The 24,393-nt window shown below is 37.4% G+C and overlaps 1 protein-coding gene and 1 long non-coding RNA gene across 4 annotated transcripts in view; both read left to right on the forward strand.

Annotated features, from left to right (window-relative positions):
- LOC114154377 (ADP-ribosylation factor-like protein 15) overlaps nucleotides 1-24,393 on the forward strand; it is a 106,646-nt gene that overhangs the window by 32,787 nt on the left and 49,466 nt on the right. For all 3 annotated transcript variants that reach the window (XM_028033426.1, XM_028033427.1, XM_028033425.1), the window contains exons 2-4: nucleotides 7,191-7,335; nucleotides 8,525-8,584; nucleotides 20,408-20,616. In XM_028033426.1, coding sequence (XP_027889227.1) covers nucleotides 7,191-7,335; nucleotides 8,525-8,584; nucleotides 20,408-20,616 — 414 coding nt within the window. The remainder of the gene's footprint in view (nucleotides 1-7,190; nucleotides 7,336-8,524; nucleotides 8,585-20,407; nucleotides 20,617-24,393) is intronic.
- Nucleotides 3,966-4,858, forward strand: LOC114154378 (uncharacterized). Its single transcript, XR_003597558.1, has 3 exons — nucleotides 3,966-4,286; nucleotides 4,478-4,548; nucleotides 4,647-4,858. It is a non-coding gene; the product is annotated as an uncharacterized LOC114154378 (long non-coding RNA).

Here is a 24,393-nt window from a genome sequence, read left to right on the forward strand (position 1 = left end):
CCCCCCTCTTTCCATCTTGCTCTCTCTCTACCTCTCCTGGCCCCCCCTCACCCCCTTCAACGTTTTCCTTCATCCCTGATAGCCTACTTTCCTGTATGTCCTCCTTTGCCGCACACCCGTGTTATGACTGTGGATGGTGTGTATTACACACATAGCTGTTAGCGCTGCTCCTCCGCTGGGAGGCCCATATAAAGGACTGTCATTTGCAAAGGTCAAGAGTGAGCCCTGCACGCAAGTGTTGTCCCGACACTTGGTCTGGAAAAATAAAAACGTCCTGCTCGCCCATCAGTGTCTTGTGTCTGTCTGGCTGTAGTGGCCATGTGTACTCGGGCCAGTGTCTTAGATGTCCTCTTTTTTTTTTAATGTCTTCGTCTCTTCTTTCCTCTGTTGTCAGGAAGGCACGTCCAGCAAGGAAACATCTGTTTGCTTTTTGTTGTGTTCTTAGGGATTGTCTTTGGTTCTTATGAAGTTGTTTGGATTCGTTAGCTTTGTTTCCACAATGAGAACTAAATGCAACCAATTTAAGTTCATCAACACATGTGACATCTTCCTTGTATGTGGGAAATAATTTCCTAAGAAAGATTCAACTTTTTATGGATTGATGCACATCATGTTTATTGGAAATTTTATCATCTTTATTCAGAAAACTCTTTATCTATGAATCTGTTATGTGTAAAGCTTTGTTTTTACGGTCTGACCTACTGATTTTATTTTTCTTTCTAACATCTGTTGAAACTTATTTGTGTAAACTTTGTTTTATTTTAACATACTGTATGCAGCAAACACTGACAGAAAAAGTGTCATTTTTGGGAATAGGGTAGTAGTTTGAATTATAACAATTAATAAAGAGACATCAAAGTGTATTCATCTAACTGACTGGTTAATTGGTTAACTATGTGGCTAATTCAACCAGCTTACCAAATTACCAACCAGTCAACTAGCTAATCAGTCATCCAACTAACTGACCAAGCATCACCATTCCAGACAAAAGGTCAGTTAAGGACCCAACCCAACCACACAGGTTGGGTTGGGTCAAGTCTACCATGCTGGTTATCATCTTGCCAACCTGTCAGCCAATCACCAAACCACATTTATGTAAGAGATCATATAAGGAATAGCAGAAACACTTTGACGTACCTATAGCCACTCGGAGCCAATCAAGCAAACCTAGTGTTTGTTGCTTAAAACCATGCAATAACAAGTAAAATTGTTTACCAAAATTTCTGTTTCTCCTTCTCATTGTGTCTTATTATTGTTATTGTTCATATTCAAAGGTAATTTGCAATCACAGATCTTCTGATGTGGATTTTTAGTTAAATGCCAACTCCCACAACTCAAGGTATAAAATCATACTCACCCAGAAAATATGGGTTGATATTTTGATTAGTTTGGATAAGGTTTGCCAAACATCTGAATAAACTTATTAGTGAATGATTCTAATTGTCTGAAGTGCTTTGTTTTTTTTTTTAATAGGAGGTTTCCTGTGGTTGCCAGCAGTATTAGTAGATGTCGCGCTTCAACAGAGGCAGGGAAAACACAGTCCACACAACCTGGGAGCTTGTTAGGAGTTCCTCAGTTTGGAACATGCTGTCATCATGCCTCTGCCTTTATTCCTGTCCTGTGGTGTCTCGATTCCAGCCACAGAATATGAGAGTGAAACATGAACTAGACTGCTGCTTTGGTGATTGTGGTTTCCCTCTAACCCACATTTATTACCTCTAAAAATACAGAGTGGTTTTCTCTAAAAGAGCCTGTCCAACTGCAGCCAATGAATTTTCACGATGATGGATGGCAATTAATTGACTTCATGTGAACCCTTTTTCTAAAGTTCTTAAGTTGATTTACTTTGGAAATATTTGTGGAATAATGTACGTTAGCCACTTTTGTATTGACAGACTTGAGTTCACAGGACTCCACCATGATTGAAAGACATCAGTGGCGGTAGCCAAGAGACAAGTAACAACAGTGCTCATGCCATCTGTGTCTTTCTTTTTTAGGTAGTAGGTTCTCCATTGTTGAAGCATTGCCATGTCTTAATAAAATCAGCGTCCACTTGATCTCTGATTCATTGCCAGCAAGCTCAGTTATATCACCCATTAAATGTCTTGGAACCCAAGAGCTCATTTTTCGTTTGTCAGCTATGCATCAATTTCATTCAGAATATAAAGGAGTAGAAAACACTTTGCTTTTGGCCTAAACAATATGATTCTCATTTTCATTAAGTCTAGCGAATAAGCTTCCACAACAGTGAGGTAATGTCTCAGCAGGTCTTTCAGGGAAGTACGGGTGAAACAAATCCACAAGAGGCAGCTAATCAATAATGTCTAGGGATGGCAGACTTTTTATATGTGGAGTTGTTTTAGCTGCCTGGTTGCAGCTAAACTCTTTATTGCACTCTCTTGCTTTTACAAGGGTTTGATAATAGCTTCAGTAAAGGCACTTGATTTTCAGCTAAATCATTTACTTTTGGCAATGCAAATTCATTTTTTTTCGATTTCACATAATAGACTAACAAAATGTTGCACACATTGTTAAATGAAAGAAAATTATATGTTTTTTTGCCCACATTTAATGTATTTTAATAAAAATAAAACACTTATGAGAAGTGTGGCTTCCCCTTTTAATCAGCTTTGACTTTTGAAGCAAATTCAACTGCACATTTAGACACAGAAATGTTTTATTCTTTGCCAAAAGCTTCATATTCAATTAGATTTGATTATGAACATGAAATTTTAAGTCTTTCATCAGAATCTCAATAGTGTTTAGGCTCATGAAAAAAACTCCAGTTTAAATGTTTCTATTTTAGCTCTGGCCATAACTTTTGGGTTATTCTGCAGAGATGTTAAACCTCTGTTTCAAGTGTTGTTCAGTCTCTAACATTTTCTTTTTAGCATTACCTTGTATTTAGCTCTATCTGTTTTCCCATCAACTCTGACCAACTTCTCTGGAACTACTAAGAAAAGCATCGCCACAGCAGGAGGCTTACACCACATTTAATGGTGGGGATTGTTTCTTCAGGCTTTACGAGTAGTGTAATATTTCCGTTCCACATAGTGTGTTTTCAGTGTAGGCTATTTTTGGTCCCATCTGAGAAGAGCACCTTCTTCCACCCATTTTACCATTTCCCCTACATGGCTTGTTGGCAAACTGCATAGAGGACATTTTAGGACTTTGTCCCAAAATGAGAGGTATGAACTGGGGATCTCTGCACTTCCTCTATTGTTAAAATTGACCTCTTGGCTGCTTCTCTGATAAATTCTCTCCTTACCTAGCATATCAGCTATGTCTCGGTAGTTTTGCAATAATGGTATTCTCTTTTAATTTTGATATAGATGATTTAAGAATATTCCACGAGATGTTCAAAGCTTCTGAAAGTTTTTTGACTGAATGAAATCCATTGGTGGTTGTGAAAAGACAAAAACATCTGAAAGCTTCAGGGGCTTGTGTACTTTTTCAAGGCAGTGTACACATTGCATATAATCTCAGCTGTTTGTCTGGATGACTTGGAGATTTATGGGGGTAGTTACGGGCCAGACTGATTTGAGCTCTCTGTCTCAGTGACACAGCACACTGCCTCTCAAATCATCAACTGTGGGGGTGACGGGGCAGGGGCAAGCCTTGAGGTAAGCAAAAGCCTTTCGACATATTTATTTTTCCCCTTTGAGGCTTTTGAGCAGCTCTCCTCGTCAATCTTGTGCTGTCAAAGAAGGCCAGAGGTGGGAGCTGCCATCTCTTTCTCTCACAGGGGCCACTGTGTTCATGAGGACCCCAGGGTCAGGCCCTGGAAGCTCCTTTAGTTACTGTTGTGAAATCCTCTCTGTTTCCTCCCACGCAGCCAGTAAGGCCGCAACCTTCTTTGTTGCCTTTGTTGTGATTTACACTCGAAGGAGGGTGGATAAATAAGTCATATAGCTTACTATACACCTACCATCTTTTTCCACATTAACATTAACTTTTGGCTCACAAAAGTGACAGCAGAGAAGTTGATTTAATCTTCCACGGAAGCCTGTAACATGTAGCTGCAAAGAAAGGGGGTGACACTAAGAGGTGAACAACGAACAGAGTAGAAGGACCTAATTAAACCAAGTTTGTACATGTGCTCGCCCATCTGACATGCGTGTGTTTCTGATCTTACCCGTTTTCTGGAACAGGAGAATGTTTCCTGTTTAAGCAGACGCGTGGGTTCACGGAGGAGTCGGGGGGTCGGGTTCCTCCGCCGACGTCTGGTTCTGCTGAAGCAGATTCCCCACATCCCCATCAAACAGCAGCCCTGAAAACTGACCCTGGTGGGTGCTGATATTTTGAGGGGTATGATGGAGAACCGAGGGTTGGAACACGGTTGCTGTTGAACTGTTGCCGCCTTCTGCATACCACATTTATCTGAAATCGAGATTGTGCATTTTCCAAAATATCATACTGATCAAACAAAGTAAAGATGTGCATGCTAAGTTTTTTTCTATATTTGCCTAATATATAGTGACTACTGGTCATGGACAAGAACCCCTATGTGGCCCTGGAGACAGATGGACAGATATTAGCAAATTTATGGTAAAATTATCCTTAATACTACTACACAAGTACCATCACATCAATTTTTACGTGCACAGAAGTTCATGTGCCCTTATTGGTTTTTCTTCTTGTTACAGTCTTTGGTAGAACAGGGTCATCTGCTGACATGAGCAGTAAAAAACCTGTGTTGATGTTCCACCTGAAATGTGATCTACGAGATGGATGGGCTGCAGTGTGTGTGTGTGTGTCTGCTCTGCCTTGTCCAGACCGGTTCCTGTCTTGCTAATAAAAGAGATCTCTCTTTAGTTTTGGATACTGATCTCTTCACACACAAGTTTAAGGATCTCATTCACGGTTCTCAGTGCGTTTGCTCCCTAATGTCTCACAGCAGGGGACTCTGTCCCAGGCCGTGATTCATGGAGTGACAGGGTCTGCCCTCAGTGACCGTAATGGCCCAGTCAGACAGGGTGCAACATGCAGACGAAAACATGTTGGGTCACCACTTAGCTGCATCTGTCCTAATGGTTGGTTTTTTTCTTGTGTATATATCACCAGGTTATAATAATCTGTACAAATTAAGTAAATATTTTTCCTTATGACTTTTTGGTATCATGTGAACATTTAATTTAACTGCCCTTGATAAAATTGTCAAGTTTATAACACATTTCAGCAACAAGGTAGTTCAAAGTGCTTTACGCCATAGGAACATAATACATTAACCAATTATGAAACAAGCAATAAACAAACAGAAAATAAACGGAATTTTGTAAAATTCCATTATCTAGCAAATATACACTAAATATATTGATTAATGTATGTCCCAGTTATTATTAATCAAAACCAGGTGCATTTTAAGATTTTATTTAAATGAACTCAGTGTTTTGGCTGTTTTTCAGTTTTCTGGAAGTTTTGATCCAGATTTGAGGAGCATAAAAACTAAAATCTGCTTTTCCATTTTTGGTTCTGACTCTGGGGAGGTAGAGCAGACTTGACCCAAAACACTTGAGTGGTCTTCAAGGTTGATGTAACGACAACAGCTCTATGATGTATTTTGGTGCTAATCCATTTGGCGATTTATGAAATAATAAAAATATTTTTTCACAAGTCTATTCTCTGAGCTACAGGGGGTTCAGAGTAGGACTTTATAATTGGGGTGATTTGCTATATTTTCCTAGTTTTATTGAAATTGTGGATCAGCTGCACCTGTCTGATTCATTTTTTGGGGACAACTTGTGAATAAACATATGGATGAGTTTATCTAGATCCTTCTGGGACATTAGTCCTCTAACCCTAGAAACGTTCTTCAGGTGATAGGACGACTTTGCAATTGTCTTTAAGGATCTCTGAAGATTCATGTCTGAGTTCATCATTGCACCCAGATTTTGGCCCTGATCAGTAGCTTCTAGTTATAATAACTGATGTTGTGCACTGACTCTTGATTGTTCCTCTTTAGACCCAAAGATAATAACTTCAGCTTTGCTTTTATACACCTGGAAAAGGTTATGGCACATCCATGGATTGATTTGTTCTTAGAATCTGTCAAGTGCTTGGATTTGCTCAGAGTCACCTGGTGATATCTGAACAACACATTACTAGTTTTATAAAAAAAATCTAATTTGTAATTTAGGTAGTTATATTATCTAAAGCTTAGTATTATATATTGTATTATTATATTATGTATTGGTAGATATTTCTTACATAAATAACCACATACAGCTTAAGCAAATACACATTTTTAGAAGTACCACACTAACAGATTTTAAAATGGTGGAGCTCTCAGACTTGAACTTTTTTTGTTTTTTGTGTTACCTCCACAAATGTTATCAAAAGTTGGAATTTCTATTTAGTTTCCTGTTGAGAATTTCAGAAGCACGGTGCTACAACCTCCTTCAGTGAACACCCTACTAAACAAAACATTGCTACCATCATGTATTGCTAATAACAGTAAGCCTCCTAGCTTAGCCATCATACTCTGAACACCACTGTCAGACCCAACAGCACTCTGAAGCCCCACACTTTGAAACCCTTTTTATTTGTGCAGTTGCTATATGCACAATTAAAAACCTGCCCAACTTCTTCTGCATTACAACTCATATTCTAAAACGATCTAAGATATGACAACTTATAAATCTAGTTTTTGATTGAGGTTAAATTAAGGGGCCGGAGTTATGTGTCAGTCTTAGTTTTGTTGAGGGGAGGGATCTGGAGCGGAGGGGGCCTGAGATACCACAGTTGGCAACCAGAGAAACAAACATACCAGAACCTGTTCCTGATTCACTGTCAGCTGCTCCTCATTGTACTGGAGGTTCTTCAAACATCCTTCCTTTCATTTCTCTTTTGAAGAGTTTCCTGATTAAGCAAAAATCAGTGCTACTCATCTTTCCAGTCATTGATGCTTATTAGTTCTTCATCATAGTTAATTCTTTAATAACTTACAATTAACTGATGTCAGAATTGGTACTACTGGTAGATTATGAAACCTCCCAAAAGTGAGCTACGACTTGATAGCTGTTTTTCTGTAGCCAGAAAAGTATCACACAAATCATCCAATACCAAAAAGTACGAAATGGTAAAGAGGCGAGACTGACAATATTTATTCTTCTCAATAAGACCAGCACCTCCCTATCCCGTCAGTGTGTACTGCCTGCTTCACATTCTTTAATTTCTGTACTTTATTTCAGTGTTTTCGGGCACTGTGCTGTAAAGGACCCCCACCACCTAGACCAGAATATGATGTGGTGTGCATCGGCCTGACAGGAGCTGGGAAGACCAGCCTGCTCTCACGGCTCTGCAGTGAGAGCACTGACAACATCGTTCCTACAACAGGTATGTGCTAAGTGCACATCACAGTGCACTGATGGAATATAAAGATTGTATTGTTTGGGTGGGGAGGTGCTTGTAGGAAATGTATTTCCCTTTAACAGATGACAGAGCTTTCCACCAAGGGAAAGAACGTTCCCAGTGTTTGTTCCAGGAGTATATGCCAGGATGTCACCACCCCAAGCTTTGTTTCTTTCCTTCAGTCACCTTGGAGGCTGGTGTTGTTTGTCCATCTAGGACAGGAGGATCTTGTCTTAGTGCACATCATTTTCCTGGTAGTGAACGTCGCTTTCCTTATATGCAATGCAGTCCCTTAAGAACGACGATGTTCCCTCCCACCTCCCTGTGTCTTTGACAGCAGCCACGTTGAGCTGTTGCAGAAGTCCCATCTTAAATTTAGTCTGTCCCGTTGAAGTTAAACATAAAGCAGCTCCCAAATGTGCAGCTTATAACCATAAGTCTGAGGTTTGAACCTTTGTGCCTCCTGCTTGGTACCCCGCACCAGATCAAGTATGGTAATTATCTACCTTAGCGAAGAGACATTTCAGTGAACGTTTATCAAAGAAGAGTTGGCTGTCATTGCCTCCTGCATCTGCCAACGTTTACGAAAGCAGAAACATGAAGATGGAAATCTCCTGTGGCTTTGCTCACTTTTCACTCAAATATTTCTCTCTGTTGTAATTTGCTCTGAAATGAAACTTGGCAAAACATTTAGCTTTGTAGAAAATCATAGTCTTTGATTTCCCGGATCTCTGCCTCCATGTGTTTGAGTTGCTTTGAAAAGAGTCAAGTTAAATCTATTTCTTGTCTAAGTTTCATCACTGGGCTCTTCTGTTTCCCATTCACACCCACAAAGAAGGACCACATAACTCAGAGAAATGCTTTATATATTAACTCTGTTCTCCAATAAACCCAACATAATGCTTTTCTGCTTAGCTTTTAATCTCTCTTTTCTTTCTGGACCACCAAAAATGGGGTTCTTGTTTATGACTCAGATATGTTTTTTCTTTTCTTTTCTTTTTTTTTTGTCTGTGAGAAAAAAAAATTAATTAGAAAAATCTACACTCAGCCTTCTCAGCCAATTTGATTATATAGTGAGTTTCTATTGTTACCATTTATTTTTAAATAATGTAGCAAAATTCTTTTGTAGGAAATTTTAAATGACCTTTTCTGTTTATATGTTTTCTGTTTCCAGGTTTCAGCATCAAGGCAGTGCCATTTCCAAATGCCATCTTAAATGTAAAAGAACTTGGAGGTAAGGAACACATTCTCCTTAAGTAACTTTACAGTAAGGATGTACGATAATTATTGGGCCGATATCAAGAAATTTTGACATCATTTTTACCTGTCCAATATCATCATGAATAGCACTGATAACATGTTCGCTGGTGTTGGTGATTTTGTATTTTTTTTAATCCCACTCCTGTATGAAAGGAGCGTCAATATAATTGCAGAAAAAACATTTCTGACTGGAAATAAATCATTTCAAAATTCTTTCATGTCAGAAAACAACTTGGTCATAATTTTTTTAAAACATAATATAACAAGTACCCCGTGGTTTTACACATACAACAGAAATATAAACATTAAAGGTCAGAATGACTCCCAAACTGGGAACTCCCAGCACCATGTGAATGCAGTCCAGCTTGCCAGTAAACAGAAAACATAAAGGCTGTATAGTTTGGAACTTCTCTAAGGTTTTGGAGGAAGACAATATGCTGGCTTTGTGTATCAAATGCGGAAAGAAATTTCCGCATTTGATACACAAGTGAGGAGGAAAAACATCACAACACTTTACACGTCAAATTTCATCAGTCACTTTAAACACAACCATCGCTTTGACAGAGTATTGCAAGAATTCTCAAAGCTTTTGAGAAGGCTTGCAATGCTAAAGATGGTAGTATTAAGCCAGCCTTCTAGAATTCATCAGGACTCAAATCTATTGGCAAAAACTTTTGATGAAACAAGAAAATTTGCTCAGGAGGACGCAAGCGATTGAAGATCTCATAATGCTTATCTAGGCTGTGATCAGGACGACAGCCTCTCTTACTTCGTCAGGACTGCAGTCAGTCTGGCACGGTTATCCGTTCAACACCATATCTTCACCAATAGTCAGAGCAGAGGAGACCCATTCCATTCATTGTTCACATTGCAAATAAATTGTGCATTTTTAACTCTTAAGGAAAGCTATCGGTCAATGCTTGCCAGTCACCGTGGCAGACCTTGCTTCTCCAACTCAGGGGGGGCTGTGCTTTTATAGCCAAACTTCTGTGATGACGTTGTACTAAGCTATAATTTTTCAACCAATAGGAAAATTTAACTGCCTAAGCACTGTTTTACGGAAGGAGGCTAGTAGTGAGACGGTTTTAAGCTAAAATAATGCCAAACTAAAAGAATTGCATGAAAATGTCATAATTCAAATTTTATTTTTCTAAAAAAGTAAAAACAAAAAACGAAATGTCCCCAAAATAAACTGTGATCACAAATGCACATGCAAGCTTGTCTGTAGCTTTTGTAGAAATTGAAGACCCACATTCTGAACAGGCACGTGTGCACATGCATCCCACCTTGTTAGGGTTTTCTGAAGTGGTTGTACAATCTGCACGCTGTTATTCCTGGAAATGTACAGCATTCACAGAAACTGTTTAACAAGCGGAGATGCAGGTTCAAATACCCGACCAAAACAAATGCAGTTTTTCAAGGAAGCCTGAAGAGAGTTCGGTCCCTCTGAAAAGCACCAGAGCTGGAAGATAAATTAGATTAGTTAGTTTGGTTCAGAGTTTTAAAAAACAGTGTTGTTTTCACTGTATGACAGGTGCAGTGGATATTTATATAAGACTCAGCTTGAACTAGCCTCCTGAATAGAAAGGGTGAAACTCAGACTCGCATATACACAAAGAGACACTGCAGGGACCACCAACAAGGATGCTACCAAATTTGGACAGAGCACATTAGGCGGTTTTCAAAAGGAGTTTTACTGGATTGAGTTGAGCCTAGTCTGGTGGTGGTAACATTACTGTGGTTGGCAAAACACTCATTCCACGGATGACAGTTCTGATTTAGAGATGATGGTATGGGCTGCCACCACAGCAAAGAAAGATGAAATCGGTTCTCTTTTTCTGTTTGCCAGCCCCCTACTGAATATACACGGTTCTGCTCCTCCTCATGTAAATAACGCAGAGCACAAAAATTTCAGGGATTTATGTTGCTGTGTGTGCATTGGAGAGTAGAAGCAAGCACATGATGCACATGAGTATGACAGCTTTACCGGCTACTGTTTATTTGGAACTGAATGCTGGGTTTAGTTTCAGTGTGAAGATAAATGTTGACATCTTTTGCACACACTTCTTTTTTCGTTTGTACGTGACGTAAATGTGAAGTGGAGAGTGTTGGCGCTGTTGCATAACGTTCAAAAAGTTTTCACAATGAGCTCCTCAGACTGTTTCTGATTAAACGGACATGTTTTTGTACATTTTGATGCTCAACTCTCGGTGTACTACAATAATCTTGTAAAGCAAGCGAGCTGGCAGGTTGTTTTGCATTTCAGTGAGTATAGGAACAAGAAGTTCATACTAAAGTATTCCTCAATGCATTTTTTTTTCCTGACCCACTTTGAGGAAAGAAGGGTTTCTGAGGTACGGAAAAGCAGAGTTTTAAAAGCAGAGTGCTTTTTTTAAAAACTTTTGTCACACCCATGCTATATATATTTTTTTATTTTAGAAAGAATAAAATAGTGGACACAATCCAAAAGCGTGACTTAGATTGAACTTGCATTTTGCTACAATATTTTTTCTAATTCCCTTTCAAAACTATGCTGATATACAGCATACAAAGTAAAAACGTAAATATTATTTTTGATATTTTCAAAAAAAACCTTCAAAGCAGTTGGTTTTCTGATTTTTTTTAAAATTTCCAATATTGACTTCTTTGCTACAGATCTTCTGCTTTTCTTTCTAACCCTTTCTTTCAACACTACAAACTAATGGCTGGCATTGCAACCTTGGATCTGTGGCATAAAGACTCTAACCGGACTCTACATCTGTTTTGATTTGTCTTGGAATTTTTAGACTCTTCATAGCTTCTATGATGGAAAATCCAATATAATCTGACTATTAAAATACTCTGTTTAAGAGTTTAGCTCTGCAAAGAACCATTTGTTTACATGTATGTGGGAACCCAGATACAGTGTACCAGCATGCATGTTTTAAAGTGAGAACATATTGGAAGCATCATAACAGAAGTGTATATTTTGCTCTAATATAGTTCTTTATTTATACCCGTAGGTGACGATCCAACAATAAGAAACGTATATAAATTGCTTACTAAATCAAAATGAATTTATTATACCGTAAAAATTTCACAATGTGAATATTTTACATAACTTCAAAATAATAGCTTAACATTCTTTATTCACATCTTCACTTAAGCTGGATTGAAAATATATTTGTCATAAGAATCAGACAATATTTTGAGAAATCAATCTGCAGACAATATATTTTCTTTGCAATTAAGAGTTTCTGGGTCAAATATAAACATATACAGTATGTCGCAGAAGAAGAGCAGCTAGGGAGGCAAGGACATATTAACATTTCAGGAGTGTTGACTCTCCTGAACCAAACATGTTCAAAAGGAATGGTAGCCATGGAGGTCACAATTCTTTGATCAGAGCTGCTATACTCCTTATTAACTCTCTAACTGGAGACAAGTACAAGTACTGATGAATAACTGTCTTCTTGCCACCATTTCTTAACTTTACACTATAAACTCAACTGTCTTTCTTGAATAGTATGTTAAATCCTATAAAGAGTGGCTAAGACAACTTCATAGAAGAAGAAAGTAATGCATTGCAAATTAGAAGTTCATAGATATTGACCTGACAAAGTAAAATATTAAGCAAAAATTATTTGGTTACTTTTTTATTATTGTATTTTACACAGATTATAATTGCAGTACTGGTGATTTTAAAATACCAGGGCTAAATAAATGTACATAATTGAAAGGTGGAGGTCTTTATTTTTCTCAGTGTAAGGTTGTGTGCTTATGTATTTTAACACTACAGTATATTCATTCTATGAACATTTGTATTCATAGAAGACATTTGGATTTTTCAAAAATGATGATTAAAATGTAAGAAAAAAACTTAGCTTTCTCATTTTTAAACAATGTGCATCTGGCATGCATCTTTCATTGTGTTTATTTCATGAAAGTTTAATGTGATTGTTTCATTAGCTTCACACTGAGAATTTGAATCTGCTAATCTTTTGTCCCACAAGCATTTGTTACTCGGCTGGTGTCAGGTATAAGGATTAGGTGGGAAGGGCACCTCTGGTGTGAGTGTGTGTGTGTGTGTGTGTGGGGATAGTGATATGACGTCAAGTCTAGACGGGCAATTTCACAGTGTGCATTCATGTCACGCAGTGACAGCTGATAACGTGGTCCTAATAATCACAACTCACTGCTGTTGTTCTTTTGTGCTGTGGCTGTGGTTGGGAGTTGCGCTCTGGGATTTAAGGAGGACTGATTTGTTTAAATAAACCACACAATATTTGCACCTGGTTGTTTAAGAAAACATTTGTAGGTAGAACAAAATAGCTTTGCCGTGTCATTTTAAGCCTGTTATTTGATTTTATTTTTGGATGAACACATGCATGTCTGATGTCAGTGAAGAATGCATTCAGGGCTGGTGAAGCATACAGAGTGGGAATATGTTAAGACTTAACTTGCCACTGCAAATCTAACCACAAAGAACACAGGAAGAGATGAGGAGGATGCAGTGAGATGACAGACGATCCATCAGCTCCCTGTAACTAACAGCAGGCGATGAAAGTATGCAACTCCGTCTTTAAACAAAACCAGTGCAAGGTAGTCATCACACATCAAATGTGACTCTTTAACACTATCATGTATCCTGACAGTGTGGGTTCGTATGCCTAGCAGGGAATCTTTTCCAACTCTAAAGTAATTTGTAAATTGCCACACTGGTTTAAAGTCGATGACTAAAGTTGCTGTTCTGAATTTCACAGTTCTGAGGATTTGAACGAAACTGATATCAGTTTCGGGGCCTCTTTCAAGGATATCGTCGTCTTTGATGTAGTTCACCCTGTTGATGCTGACCAAATGATGCGAGACAGATACTACCATTATTACTATTAGTATCTTGGGAGGGATTTGTCAAACCGGCTCTCGGTGGTCAGATTTCTGAGACATCCGGAAACGGTGAACATTCAGTTTTGATGTTGCGTCTGCAAGGTTTAAAGTTTAAATCACGGGAAACGTGTAAACGTGCTTTTAATTTTCTGTTCACACTGACTTAACAGGAAAAGTGTTAAATGGAGCTGGGTAACATGTTTTATAAATATCAATAATGTGGTGAAGTATCATTACGCTTCTAGCCGGTCACATTACCTAACTATGAGCAGCTGTAGCAGTCATGGTTACACGTGATAAAAATGGCTCAACTTTGCAGAGTTGGGGTTTGAATGACAAGCAGCGAATAAACAGCCAAATTGTTTGCATAAACAGTTGTTGGCAGTTATGTGCATGGTTGAGAAGGACTGAGGTATGATCTGAGCTAAGCTCTGCTCAGGAAACGTTTACTCTAAATCAACTTGACATCTGAATCTACAGCTGAGGTAGTTTCGCTTCACTTTACAAGCAAACTTTGTTTTATTCCAAATTCTCACTAAAAGTTACCAGCTTTTTATCCATTTTTCTTGCTCTGTGGGAAGAATATCTGTTTTTCATTAAAGTGCCTGCAGTGTTTTTTTTTATTTTTTAGCATTTAGCTTTTGATGTTATAAACATAAAGGTATTTGTAGCATACTTATTAAAGTAAAAACTGCCAAAAACTAGCACTTGGAGGCAGAGTATTGGCTTAGTGAATCTAATTATGAATCTAAAAAACAGCTGCCAGCATTCCAGCTTGATATGACTTTCAGAGTTCAGCAAAGTTTTAAAAAGTTATGTTTTCAGAATCTTCAAAATGGTTCCCAACTGCTCAAAGTCCTTTTTTCATTATATTCTAGAAAAGGTTTAAGATTAACCAGCACTCAGCCCTACCCCTCACCAACATGTTGCTGCACACCACTGGTCAGCTGACTGAAAAATATGACAACTTCATTTTTTTCCCTCCCTTACAAACAGACTCGGTAGCGCTCTTTGGTTTAGTCTGTGCTGTGAGATCTTCTCAGGTGTGAAAAACAGGGGAAGGGCAGAGGTGTTGCTTGACCCTAAATACAGCAATTCTAAATTTGGCTCCTTTGAGTGGCATGTCAGTAAAAAAAAAATCTTAAATTAAAAGGAAGAATATAATGAAAAAAAGCTTGGTTTTTGAACCATTACTTTTTCCAACCTTGATACCACTTAGCAGCCCATGCTTGCTGGCAACAAATGTTTCAATCACAGGAGCAACAGCATGAAGGGAGCCAGCTGCAAACCAAATGGTGTCTTGTTTTTTTTTTTTTAGACCTTTTATTTATTTAGATAAACTACTTAGACAGTCCGTTCTTTGTGATTTTGCATTTGCGAAATTTTGTGAAAATCCACCCACATTCTTTCTCACTAATCCATGCTTATAACTTTATTCCAATCTTTTCACAAAAATAGTCAAAAACGGATTTAAGTGACTCCTAACACTCACCTGAAGGTGATAGGTATTTCTTACTCAGGGGTCATGTATTTTCCATCTGACTGGAATTATTGAACTGACTAAAACATCTGAAAACCATACGTTATTTTGACGAACTACAATCCACACACTAGACCATTTTGTGCAGAGAAGCACACATATTCAACTTTCCACACAGATCAATCAAAAAAAAAAAAGTCCCATCTTAGTAACATCTCTAATCTGAACTGAGTGTATCTCGCTATCTGGGGTCTGACTGCACGTTGAAGAGTTATGGACAGGAACACTTGTGCAATAGGAGTCCATGCTACAGAATTTTCTTCAGCGACGTAGGGGTGAATGTTATTACCATTTTGTAAAGTGATGAGCAAAAATAGGTTATGATGGATTTTTTAATTTATTTTTTTTAACCTGTCAGTCAAAATGACATAACAAAAAAGTCTAGCCAAACCTCTGATTCTTCCATGCTTCTGCTTCAGCCTTACTTCAGCTGCCACCAGTTAGACTCCATGATCAATATGGCTAAAAACAAAAAGTTACATTTACCGTCATGCAAAAGCACGAGCAAAGCAATAGTAACTTTTAGTTCTCCACTGCAGTGAGGGAAAATTATTTTGCACATCTTGCAATAACTTACTGGACCAACAAAGGAAATCTACAGTTGACTTTTTCTTATGTAGATTTTGGAAGTAGTTTAATGAAGGGGGGAGGGGCAATCTTGCAAATATTTCTAATTGAGCACCAGAAAATCTGTGATTTTCTTTGCAAGAAATCACAAAAACAATCACAAAAACCAAAATGAAATGGAAAGTTTTTCATTTTTAAGACAAAGTTCACTGGGTTGGATATTTCAGTAAGATAACAGAAGAGGTAGTATTTTAGTATTTTAAAAAAAATAGCTGACACATCATTGTTTATAAACCTTTTAGAACTCACATATGGATTAAATCCATCGTGAGATAATGAGATTCACCAATGGTTTTTGGCTTAAAGGCACCCCCCTGCTTGCACACTTATATAATGGAGCCACAACACATGTTTTATCTTACTTAGACTTAACTAAAAGTTAAGGCGCCCTTGCTTTTGCCAACCATCATCTTGTACTATTGCCCCTTGTCCGCACATTTTAACCCAGCAGCTTAATATATCAAGTCAAGACAAGTGCAAAGACTGTTGAAAACCGCTCTTTGAAACACTGACACACCCGACGACTTCACCTCATGGCGTGCAGTTCTTTTAGTGGCCAGATGATTGCAATGGAGTTCGTGTTTTCCCTATTTGTTCATGTAATTCTTCCAACGCAGTTAATTTATCACTGGAGAGCTGCTCATTATTTAATTTGTGTTGTCATGTGACGAATGAGATGATGAATCTTTCATTTCATGGTTCGCTTCTTCGAACAGTCAATAAGAAGCATGCCATTCTCACTTCTCCAGTGGCATTTTTGGCATTTTCTTCCACTTATAATAAAAACCTACACTTTAAATGCATTTTCAAACAGTAATCGGATTCCTATTACCGGAAGAAAAAAAGATGCCCAAAAGATGAAAGATCTTAGTCACGATGTGCCTGTTTGATTAAAAGGATGCTGTGGCATGACATCATCCTCAGAAATCCTCCCTGTCAGACCATTAGGTGGCAGAAGCTGCCAACAAGATCCAGAAGCATGACAGACATTCCACCATTTCCAGGCAAAGACGAAACTTCCTAGACAATCTCTCAAGTGCCACTTTGTCTGATAGCTTTTCACTCCAGTGAGAGGTGCGAGTGGATTGACTGGGGGAGGAAACGGAGAAGGGAGGGGCGAGCATGAAGGGAAGGGAGGTAAATGTCAGTGAGAGGACTGTGTGATGTTTAAACATTTGACAGCCTCGCAGCTCATCATTTCTTGGCAGTTAGAATACTATGAGCAACTAAAAGACAAAACAACAGTTCACAAGATTATAAAGGAAGCAACCTCAGCGAACGGAGTAGGATCGTTTTGTCCAAATATGGTGCATTCCTCTGATAAGGATCATACTTGCGTGTGCAATGTGATGGGGCAATTTTTAAGACTACGCATCAAGCTTTTAGATCCAGTCAACACAAAAAAAGAAAGTACTTTCTTGTGAGACAAGCAATGATCTTAGCAGAAAACAATCAGGCAGCTAAACTAGTTAGCAAAAACTCTGCCGTGTCTGTTTTAGATTTTCACAAGTCTTCTCATTTTGCTTTGAAAGTTGATAGAAATGTGCTGAAGATCAGCAGCTGGCTTTGGTTACTTGCAACAGATTTGAGGGGAAAGCTCTTCCAGAGCTCAGAGAATGAGTGCCACTGAGGATATGACCGTGCAAGACATGGTTCCTATTAGTTTAACTTGGATCTGAAAAGGTAATTTCTATCAGTGCTCAGTTATTTTTTCAGCTGTTTTTTTTCAATTTAATTTTGAAGTGAAATTACAAATTGTTATAGATGTAATATATTGCTAGTAAAAAAAAAAAAAAAAAGAGAAATGGGTGTGTGCAATAACATTATTGCAAAAAGCTGCTCCAATATTTGTAGTATGTGTCAGATTGACAGTTGTTGCTAATTTGAACTACATGTTTAACCTTTGACGAAACCAGTAACCTCATCATAATCATCATAATTATCAGATAATTTCACAAAGGAATTCAGCTGTACAGAATTATTTTAAAAATTCCCTTTATATGTGTTTCATTGCCATGACAAATAGACTTTGGGCTCATTTTAATTTTTCTGTTCATTAAGTGACTCTATGTGTTTTTCACTGGGACTGCTATAGATTCAGGTGATTTCATACAAAGTATCATTGGAGCATTTCAGAGCATGGTGCTGAGATTACAGAACCAAGAGGCGTGGTTAAGATTTTGATGCATAAACCTGAGCAATATGTATAAAAATATATCTTGGGGATTTCCCCAAATCTGGGTGAGCTCTATGTCCTGGTCCTTTATTAAGTTGTCCAAATGTATTCAGCACTTTAAATACAATAAAACTGTGCATCACATTCTGCCAACAGAGTTTCCCCTGTTCATATTAATGCATATTAATGTATATTTGGTGTTTGAATTGTTAAAATAGGCTGTTATAACAGGTTTTTTTTGGTATAGACAAGTAGTGAGGGTTGCACGTAAAGAGTGAAAGGCATTTATTTTTAATTTAAACTTTTTTTTATGTAAAGCTATGTGATGAACAATATTGTTTTCCCTGAGATTTGTAAAAAAAGTTTTAAAAAGCCTTATAAAGTTAATAATATAGACTTTGGGAACTGCATGAATAGCTTTACTTGCTTTGAACAATATCAAAACATATTTTCTCTTATGGTTTTACTGGACCTGGATTTATCACTTGTTTTAACAAGCAAGAATATCTGGTTTGAAAGAGTTTAATCTCCTAATTTGGCCATAAACTATATAGTTGTGACTGCAACTTTTCTTTGCTGATTTTTTTTTTTTAGATGACTAATACTTTTAAAGATAGACACCTGCATATGACTACTGATATAACAAGTCAAAGAAGAAACAGGGAGTTTTGGTGTGGTAACAAGTCTAAGAAAATGTATTTTCTAACTGTACATACAGCCATATGGTTTCTAAAGAGGACTGAAATTTTCCATAAAAGAAAAGCTGGAAAAACTTGAGATAAAAACTTTTTGTTGCTCTGTTGGAAGGTTGTGTTAAAGACCTCAGAGGACTTGCCACAGTTCTCCTTTGGATTTAGACTGTCTCTGTGGCTTCTGTCTCCTTTTACAATCCCAGATTGACTCCATGATGTTGAGAATAAGGCTCGGTGGGGGCCACACCATCTGTTGCAGAACATCTTGTTCTCCTTGTCTATATAACTCTGCTTTTGCTAGCTCAATTTATTAGATGCAGAATGAGTATTTTTAATTAAAAACTACATATTTTAATTGGAACTAGATCAAACTTCATTTACTTTGAACATGTAGTGCTTCTGAAAGTATTTATATCCTTTGAGATTTTTCACATTTTGTCACATGACAATTGCTGATTTCACTTTTCTATATTTAGAAAGAGTGCATAACAGTGAAGCTGAAATAAACAATATAAATGTTTTTTTAAATCTGAAAAGTGTGACCTGTACTTGTATTTTCTTTCTGATGCCCCTAAAAAAATCCAGCACAAACATTTTACTCCTAATGAGATAATAGTTTTTATATGTGTAATCTAATCTCAGTAAAATCTGAGGCCTCCGGTTTTTTGTTTGTTTGTTTTTTTGGAGCATAATAGTGCCCAACATCATCAGGAAGATGACGTAACAGAGCAGACAAGTCGAGGAGAAATTAATGAAGAAGTTTAAAGTGGGATTAAATTTATCACTAGCTTTTAGTACTGATTTCTTAACCAGAAAAATCAGAAAATGGAACACATCTGCAAGCCTACCAACACCTCTTAAACTGGGAAAGGTTGGCAAGCAGATGATGCCAAAAGCAGCCAAGAGGAAACATTGTTGTTTTGGAGGAGATGCAGAAATACAACAGAACAGCTTAAATTAAAGCAAACACATGTGTATGGCCCAGTCCAAGCACAGAGCAGTTAGAATCTGTGGTAAGACTTAAACATTGCTGTTAATAAGTGTTCTTTCGATGTTACAATTCTTATTTTAGAAATATTCAGAAAACAATCATTTTTCTTTTTGCTCCCACTTATAGACTGCTCTGTATGGGTTGTATGACATCAAATCAAATAAAATCTGTAGAGTTGTGCTTGTAATGTGACAGAATGTGAAATAAAGTTAAGTTGGTATGAATACATTTACAATGTGATGAGATGCCTGTATTTTTCAATAAAATTAACTACACCAAGTCAAAAGACAGGATGCAGATGGCAGCTCTACCTTAAAACTTCAAGACAATAAAGTTTGCAATGAATCATTATTATTTGATGATTTTTCTAAAAATGTTAATAGTTGTTGTTTTTTTTATTTCAGTTTCTTTTATTAAATATATTCCAGGTCAGAAAACCACATAAAACATTTAGATGTTCAGAGTTCAGCACATTACACCTGTGGAAAAGGTCAAAATTAACAGAACAAACTGTAAAAGACCTGAAAAACATTAACTTTTTATTGTCATTATATGCAAGAAAGGTTGTACCAACTGCCTGGTGTGAAGTTTGGGGTTAGAACTTAATAAAAACCAGCAGCAGATCTGCTGCTGGTTTTTTTTAATTTTTATTTTGGAACAGTTTTTACTGCTTTAGTTTAATAAGACTTCTACAGAGGTGAAAATGTCTCGAGATGTTAACCTGTTAGTATCCAAGTGTTCCTGTTCTTGTATAAGCATTTAAATATTACCTGATAATTTAGAAAGCTTGTGAATTCATGTCACAAGTTCATGTCACACTAATTATCAGAATTAGTGTAACCTTGAGCAGCTGCGATCCCATGTTAGTAAACACACCGATTTACTGGTCTTCAATGTGTCTACAGGAGCTGACAACATCAAGAAATATTGGAGTCGTTACTACCAGGGGTCACAGGGTGTAATCTTCGTACTGGATAGCGCATCATCAGACGAGGACCTTGAGGCAGCGCGGAATGAGCTCCATTCGGCTCTGCAGCACCCTCAGCTCTGCACGCTGCCATTCCTCATCCTCGCCAATCACCAGGACAAGCCTGCAGCAAGAGCGCCAAATCAGGTGAACTGGACTGTTTCCTCTTGTTGCTGCTGGTTCTTCTCCTATGCACAAACTTTATTTTGTCTTTTACATATACATTCTCCCCCTACTACACATTTGAAAGGAAGACTATATCATGCATATCTTGGAAGTTATATTAGAGTAACATCAATGTTGCACATTTTTGGTGCCCTTTGGCACAAGTTCAATGTGCAGTATTGCCTTAATGTTAAATTTGTTGGAACAGAAAAATCAATTTGGATTGTTTTAGAGAAAATATGATTACCTGTCTTGTATATTAAGCTGCTAAACACAGTGTTTTGGACTCTCTCAAGGTAAGTTGCATCTGTGTAAGGCACTGTAATTAGAGATTTTCAAAGCAATTCTCGAAGATTATCTGTAGATGGAAAAAATATCATGCCTACACTCTGAACAAGAAGGCCTTAAACAAGAACTTTCAAGTCCTTTTTAGGGGCACTTATTAAATACAGCAGAGTAAGGTTTAGTCTCTTACGCGACAGTGAGTACTGAAATGTTTGCCAAAGCTCCTAAGGTTTAGTGGCATAATTATAATCAATTTAATTCCCTCTCGCTAATTTCTGTTCTAACTGTTGATTCAAATTGCTTATTGGTATGAATGTGGAAGGATGATTGTTTTTAAACCAAAGCTTGAAGGTGCAGGAACTTGTTGCTTGCTCTAGGGATTTGTTGTCTGCATAGACAAGAGATTAACAAAATTAATAAATTTTCAAGGTTTTATCTATTTGCCAAATTCCAAACTCCCATTCCTCCCCGTAAGTGTTTTCTTTCTTAAAAATGTATTTTATGGTATAGAAACCTTTTAAGTAGTGTCTCTTTTTCTTATATAGCAAAAGTAAGGAGACGTTTCTTAACGAAACAACAGTGTGATCTAGTTGAATAAGTTATGTCTGACATTACACTCATTCTTCCTCAAAACGAATTGGTTCCTTAACCGAGTAAACAAACCAGACATGTCAGGAATGAAGGCTTAAAGCAGGAATAGGTTGCACAGCAGTATACCAAGTTTTGAATGAAACACAGAGCACTGTGGAGTTCATCACTTGAGAAATAAAAAAAACATGCTGTTGGCTTGACTAATCAGAGTATCTACCAAGAGGCCCAAAGTACTGCCAAAAATCACAACTCAGGCAGGATAATCTGTTGATTGGACAGTTATTAGTTATTAACACCTCAAATCTGGCCTTTATGGTAGAGTAGCAAGAAAAAAGTTGTTAAATGAAAGCCAAAGAAAATCATGTTTGCAATTTGCTGCAAGATACATGGGGAACCTTTTGGCGTACATGCAAGCCAGTCCTGTTAGTTTCCAAAAGACTGGCTCTGATGTTCACCTTGGAGCAGGACTATCTTAAACATACAGCCGGAGCTTTAATGGACTGGTTAAATCAAATCCTATATTTTAATGGGCTAACCAAAGTCTAAACCTAAGATAAATTGAGACTCCAACTGATCTGACCGAACTTAAGCTTATTTTCTAAAGAAATTTTTGTATGTGTTTTTTTTCTGCCCTCCTTTCTGTTTTCCCATCAAGCTCTACCAATAATTCCCTTTTAGAATGAGCCCTTTGTTGTTGGATGTTATGTCTAGCGTTCCCTGAACAGTTGCTCACACATGTGTCTGTAACCTCACTTTCCTGCACTCTCACAAACTCCGCCACGCAAACCTATCTACACACAAGCATCATCTGCAGGCCTATTGAATGTTTTAGATGGATAGCTCTGAAGGATGCCTGGAGAGAAGGCCATCTGTATTCCCCAGCCTGGACCACCAGTGTAGCTGTTTTACAGTAATGTGAAATCTGCGATGGGAAACAGGAGAGAGAGGTTATATTCCAGATTCTGTTGTGACTCTAAATGCTTAATCCCCCTGATATAGTTCATATGACTTTAAGTAATTATTATAGACATTATGTTCTTGAGCAAAAGCCACAATAGTTATGGAAACCCCCCAATCTTGTTCTATTTCATAAAGCAGCCTACTTTAAGCTCGGCAAGACTGTTCTTTTGTTGTTCGACGTTAATGTAGTCAAATAATGCTGTCTGAGCTCCCCACATTAACCACTGGTCTTACCATGATGTTTCCTCTGGCATATTTTATTTCATCAGTCTTAGGAAGTATTGACTTTGCAGTACAGTTCACAAACACTGCTGACATGTGAGTCTACATATCCATGATGGATTGGCTGTTAGGCTGGTAATTCATGACATCAACACATCATGAAAAAGCCCCGTAAAAGTTTGTACTGAAAGTTGAGTTATGCCTAATTTAATACAGTCTTCATCTTTGATAATAGATGCTACTACTAAGTCCACTTCCTATTAGAATTACAACCGAATGATCCTCTCAGGATGTTTAGCGGTTACCAATTGTACACGTCCAATGAGCACGTAAAGCACTCGTCTGTCTCTATCATGATGTCACTTATAGGCCATGAGGAGAGCAACAACAGCCATAACTCAAGCATTTTGTTAAAGAAAGGATGGGATAAATGTCGTTATTACACCTTTTGTTCCTGTTGAACACTTTATCTTCTGACTCATGCCTTGTCACTGAAAGAACCTCATGTTCAGTGAGTCATGGATGATCTTTTCTTATATGAAAAAAAAAAAATTGACAAACTGTAAAAGATATCATTGTCTCCAGATCGGTTTCTTCTTTTTGTTTAGTAACTTCAATAAACCATAGTAGAAAACAACAAAGCAAGTACTTTTGTCAGTGTAAATTGATTTCACAGTGGTGCGAAAAAGTATCTCCTTTTCATCCTTTTACTTTGCCTACAGATGAGCAAGTTTTAATCAGACAAAGATAACCTGACCAAATACAAAATTAAGTATTTAAATTACGGTACTATTTCCTTTATTGAAGGAAGACATTGTTCAAACCAATGTTGCCTTTCTTGAAATATAATTAACACATTTGACCAATTTTTCTTTTCATTTCACTCACCAAACCCATGCTTGAATACAACCAGACTTGTAGAATCAAGAAACTACCTAAGTAGGACTTGTCTGACAACAGGAAGTAGGCCAAAAGATCACAAAAACTATGACATCAATGGTAGATCTAAAGCAAAGTCGACTTGGGTTATTTAGCAAGATAATAATCTTGCAAGATAATAGTCTGTCTCTAAATGACTTCAAAATGAAGCAAAATCACAGTTTTGGACTGGCCTAGTCAAAGTCTGGACTTATTGTAATCAAGATGTGGTATATGGCCTTAAAAAGTAAATTTGTACTTGTGAATTGTGCAATATTGTTGAATTAAAATAAGTCTGCAAAGAAGAGTGGGCCAAATTCACCAATTACTTTTTCAAATGGCACCAGATTAATTTGTAAAAAAAAAAAAAAACTTTCTGCAATTTTCTCTTTTATGAACCTACATTTTCATTTATTCGGGTAATCTGAAATATGCAAGTGTGATATCCAGGACATACAGAGGCTTTCAATTGCTATTCCTCTAATGGTTTACAACACTTTGATCTTGTAATTTAGGCCTATACATATTCTTGCTGAATCTATTAATTCAATAATTTAAAACCTGTTGGACTCTGATGAAAGACTATTCTGCTTGCCTAAGTTGTGTAAACGCCTCTCTCCAGATAACTGAAGTTCCCTTAAACTCAAATAAAAAAAAAACTGCAACCCACAGTTTTATTGCTACACACAGAATTGCATTGAAATATGAACACTTTACTTAAATTTTTATGTGGTATTAAAAAGTGAGTTGAAATATTTGGAGCCACTTTCTGTATTCCTGAAT

This window comes from Xiphophorus couchianus, chromosome 12 (assembly GCF_001444195.1).
Source record: "Xiphophorus couchianus chromosome 12, X_couchianus-1.0, whole genome shotgun sequence".
Classification (NCBI taxonomy): domain Eukaryota; kingdom Metazoa; phylum Chordata; class Actinopteri; order Cyprinodontiformes; family Poeciliidae; genus Xiphophorus; species Xiphophorus couchianus.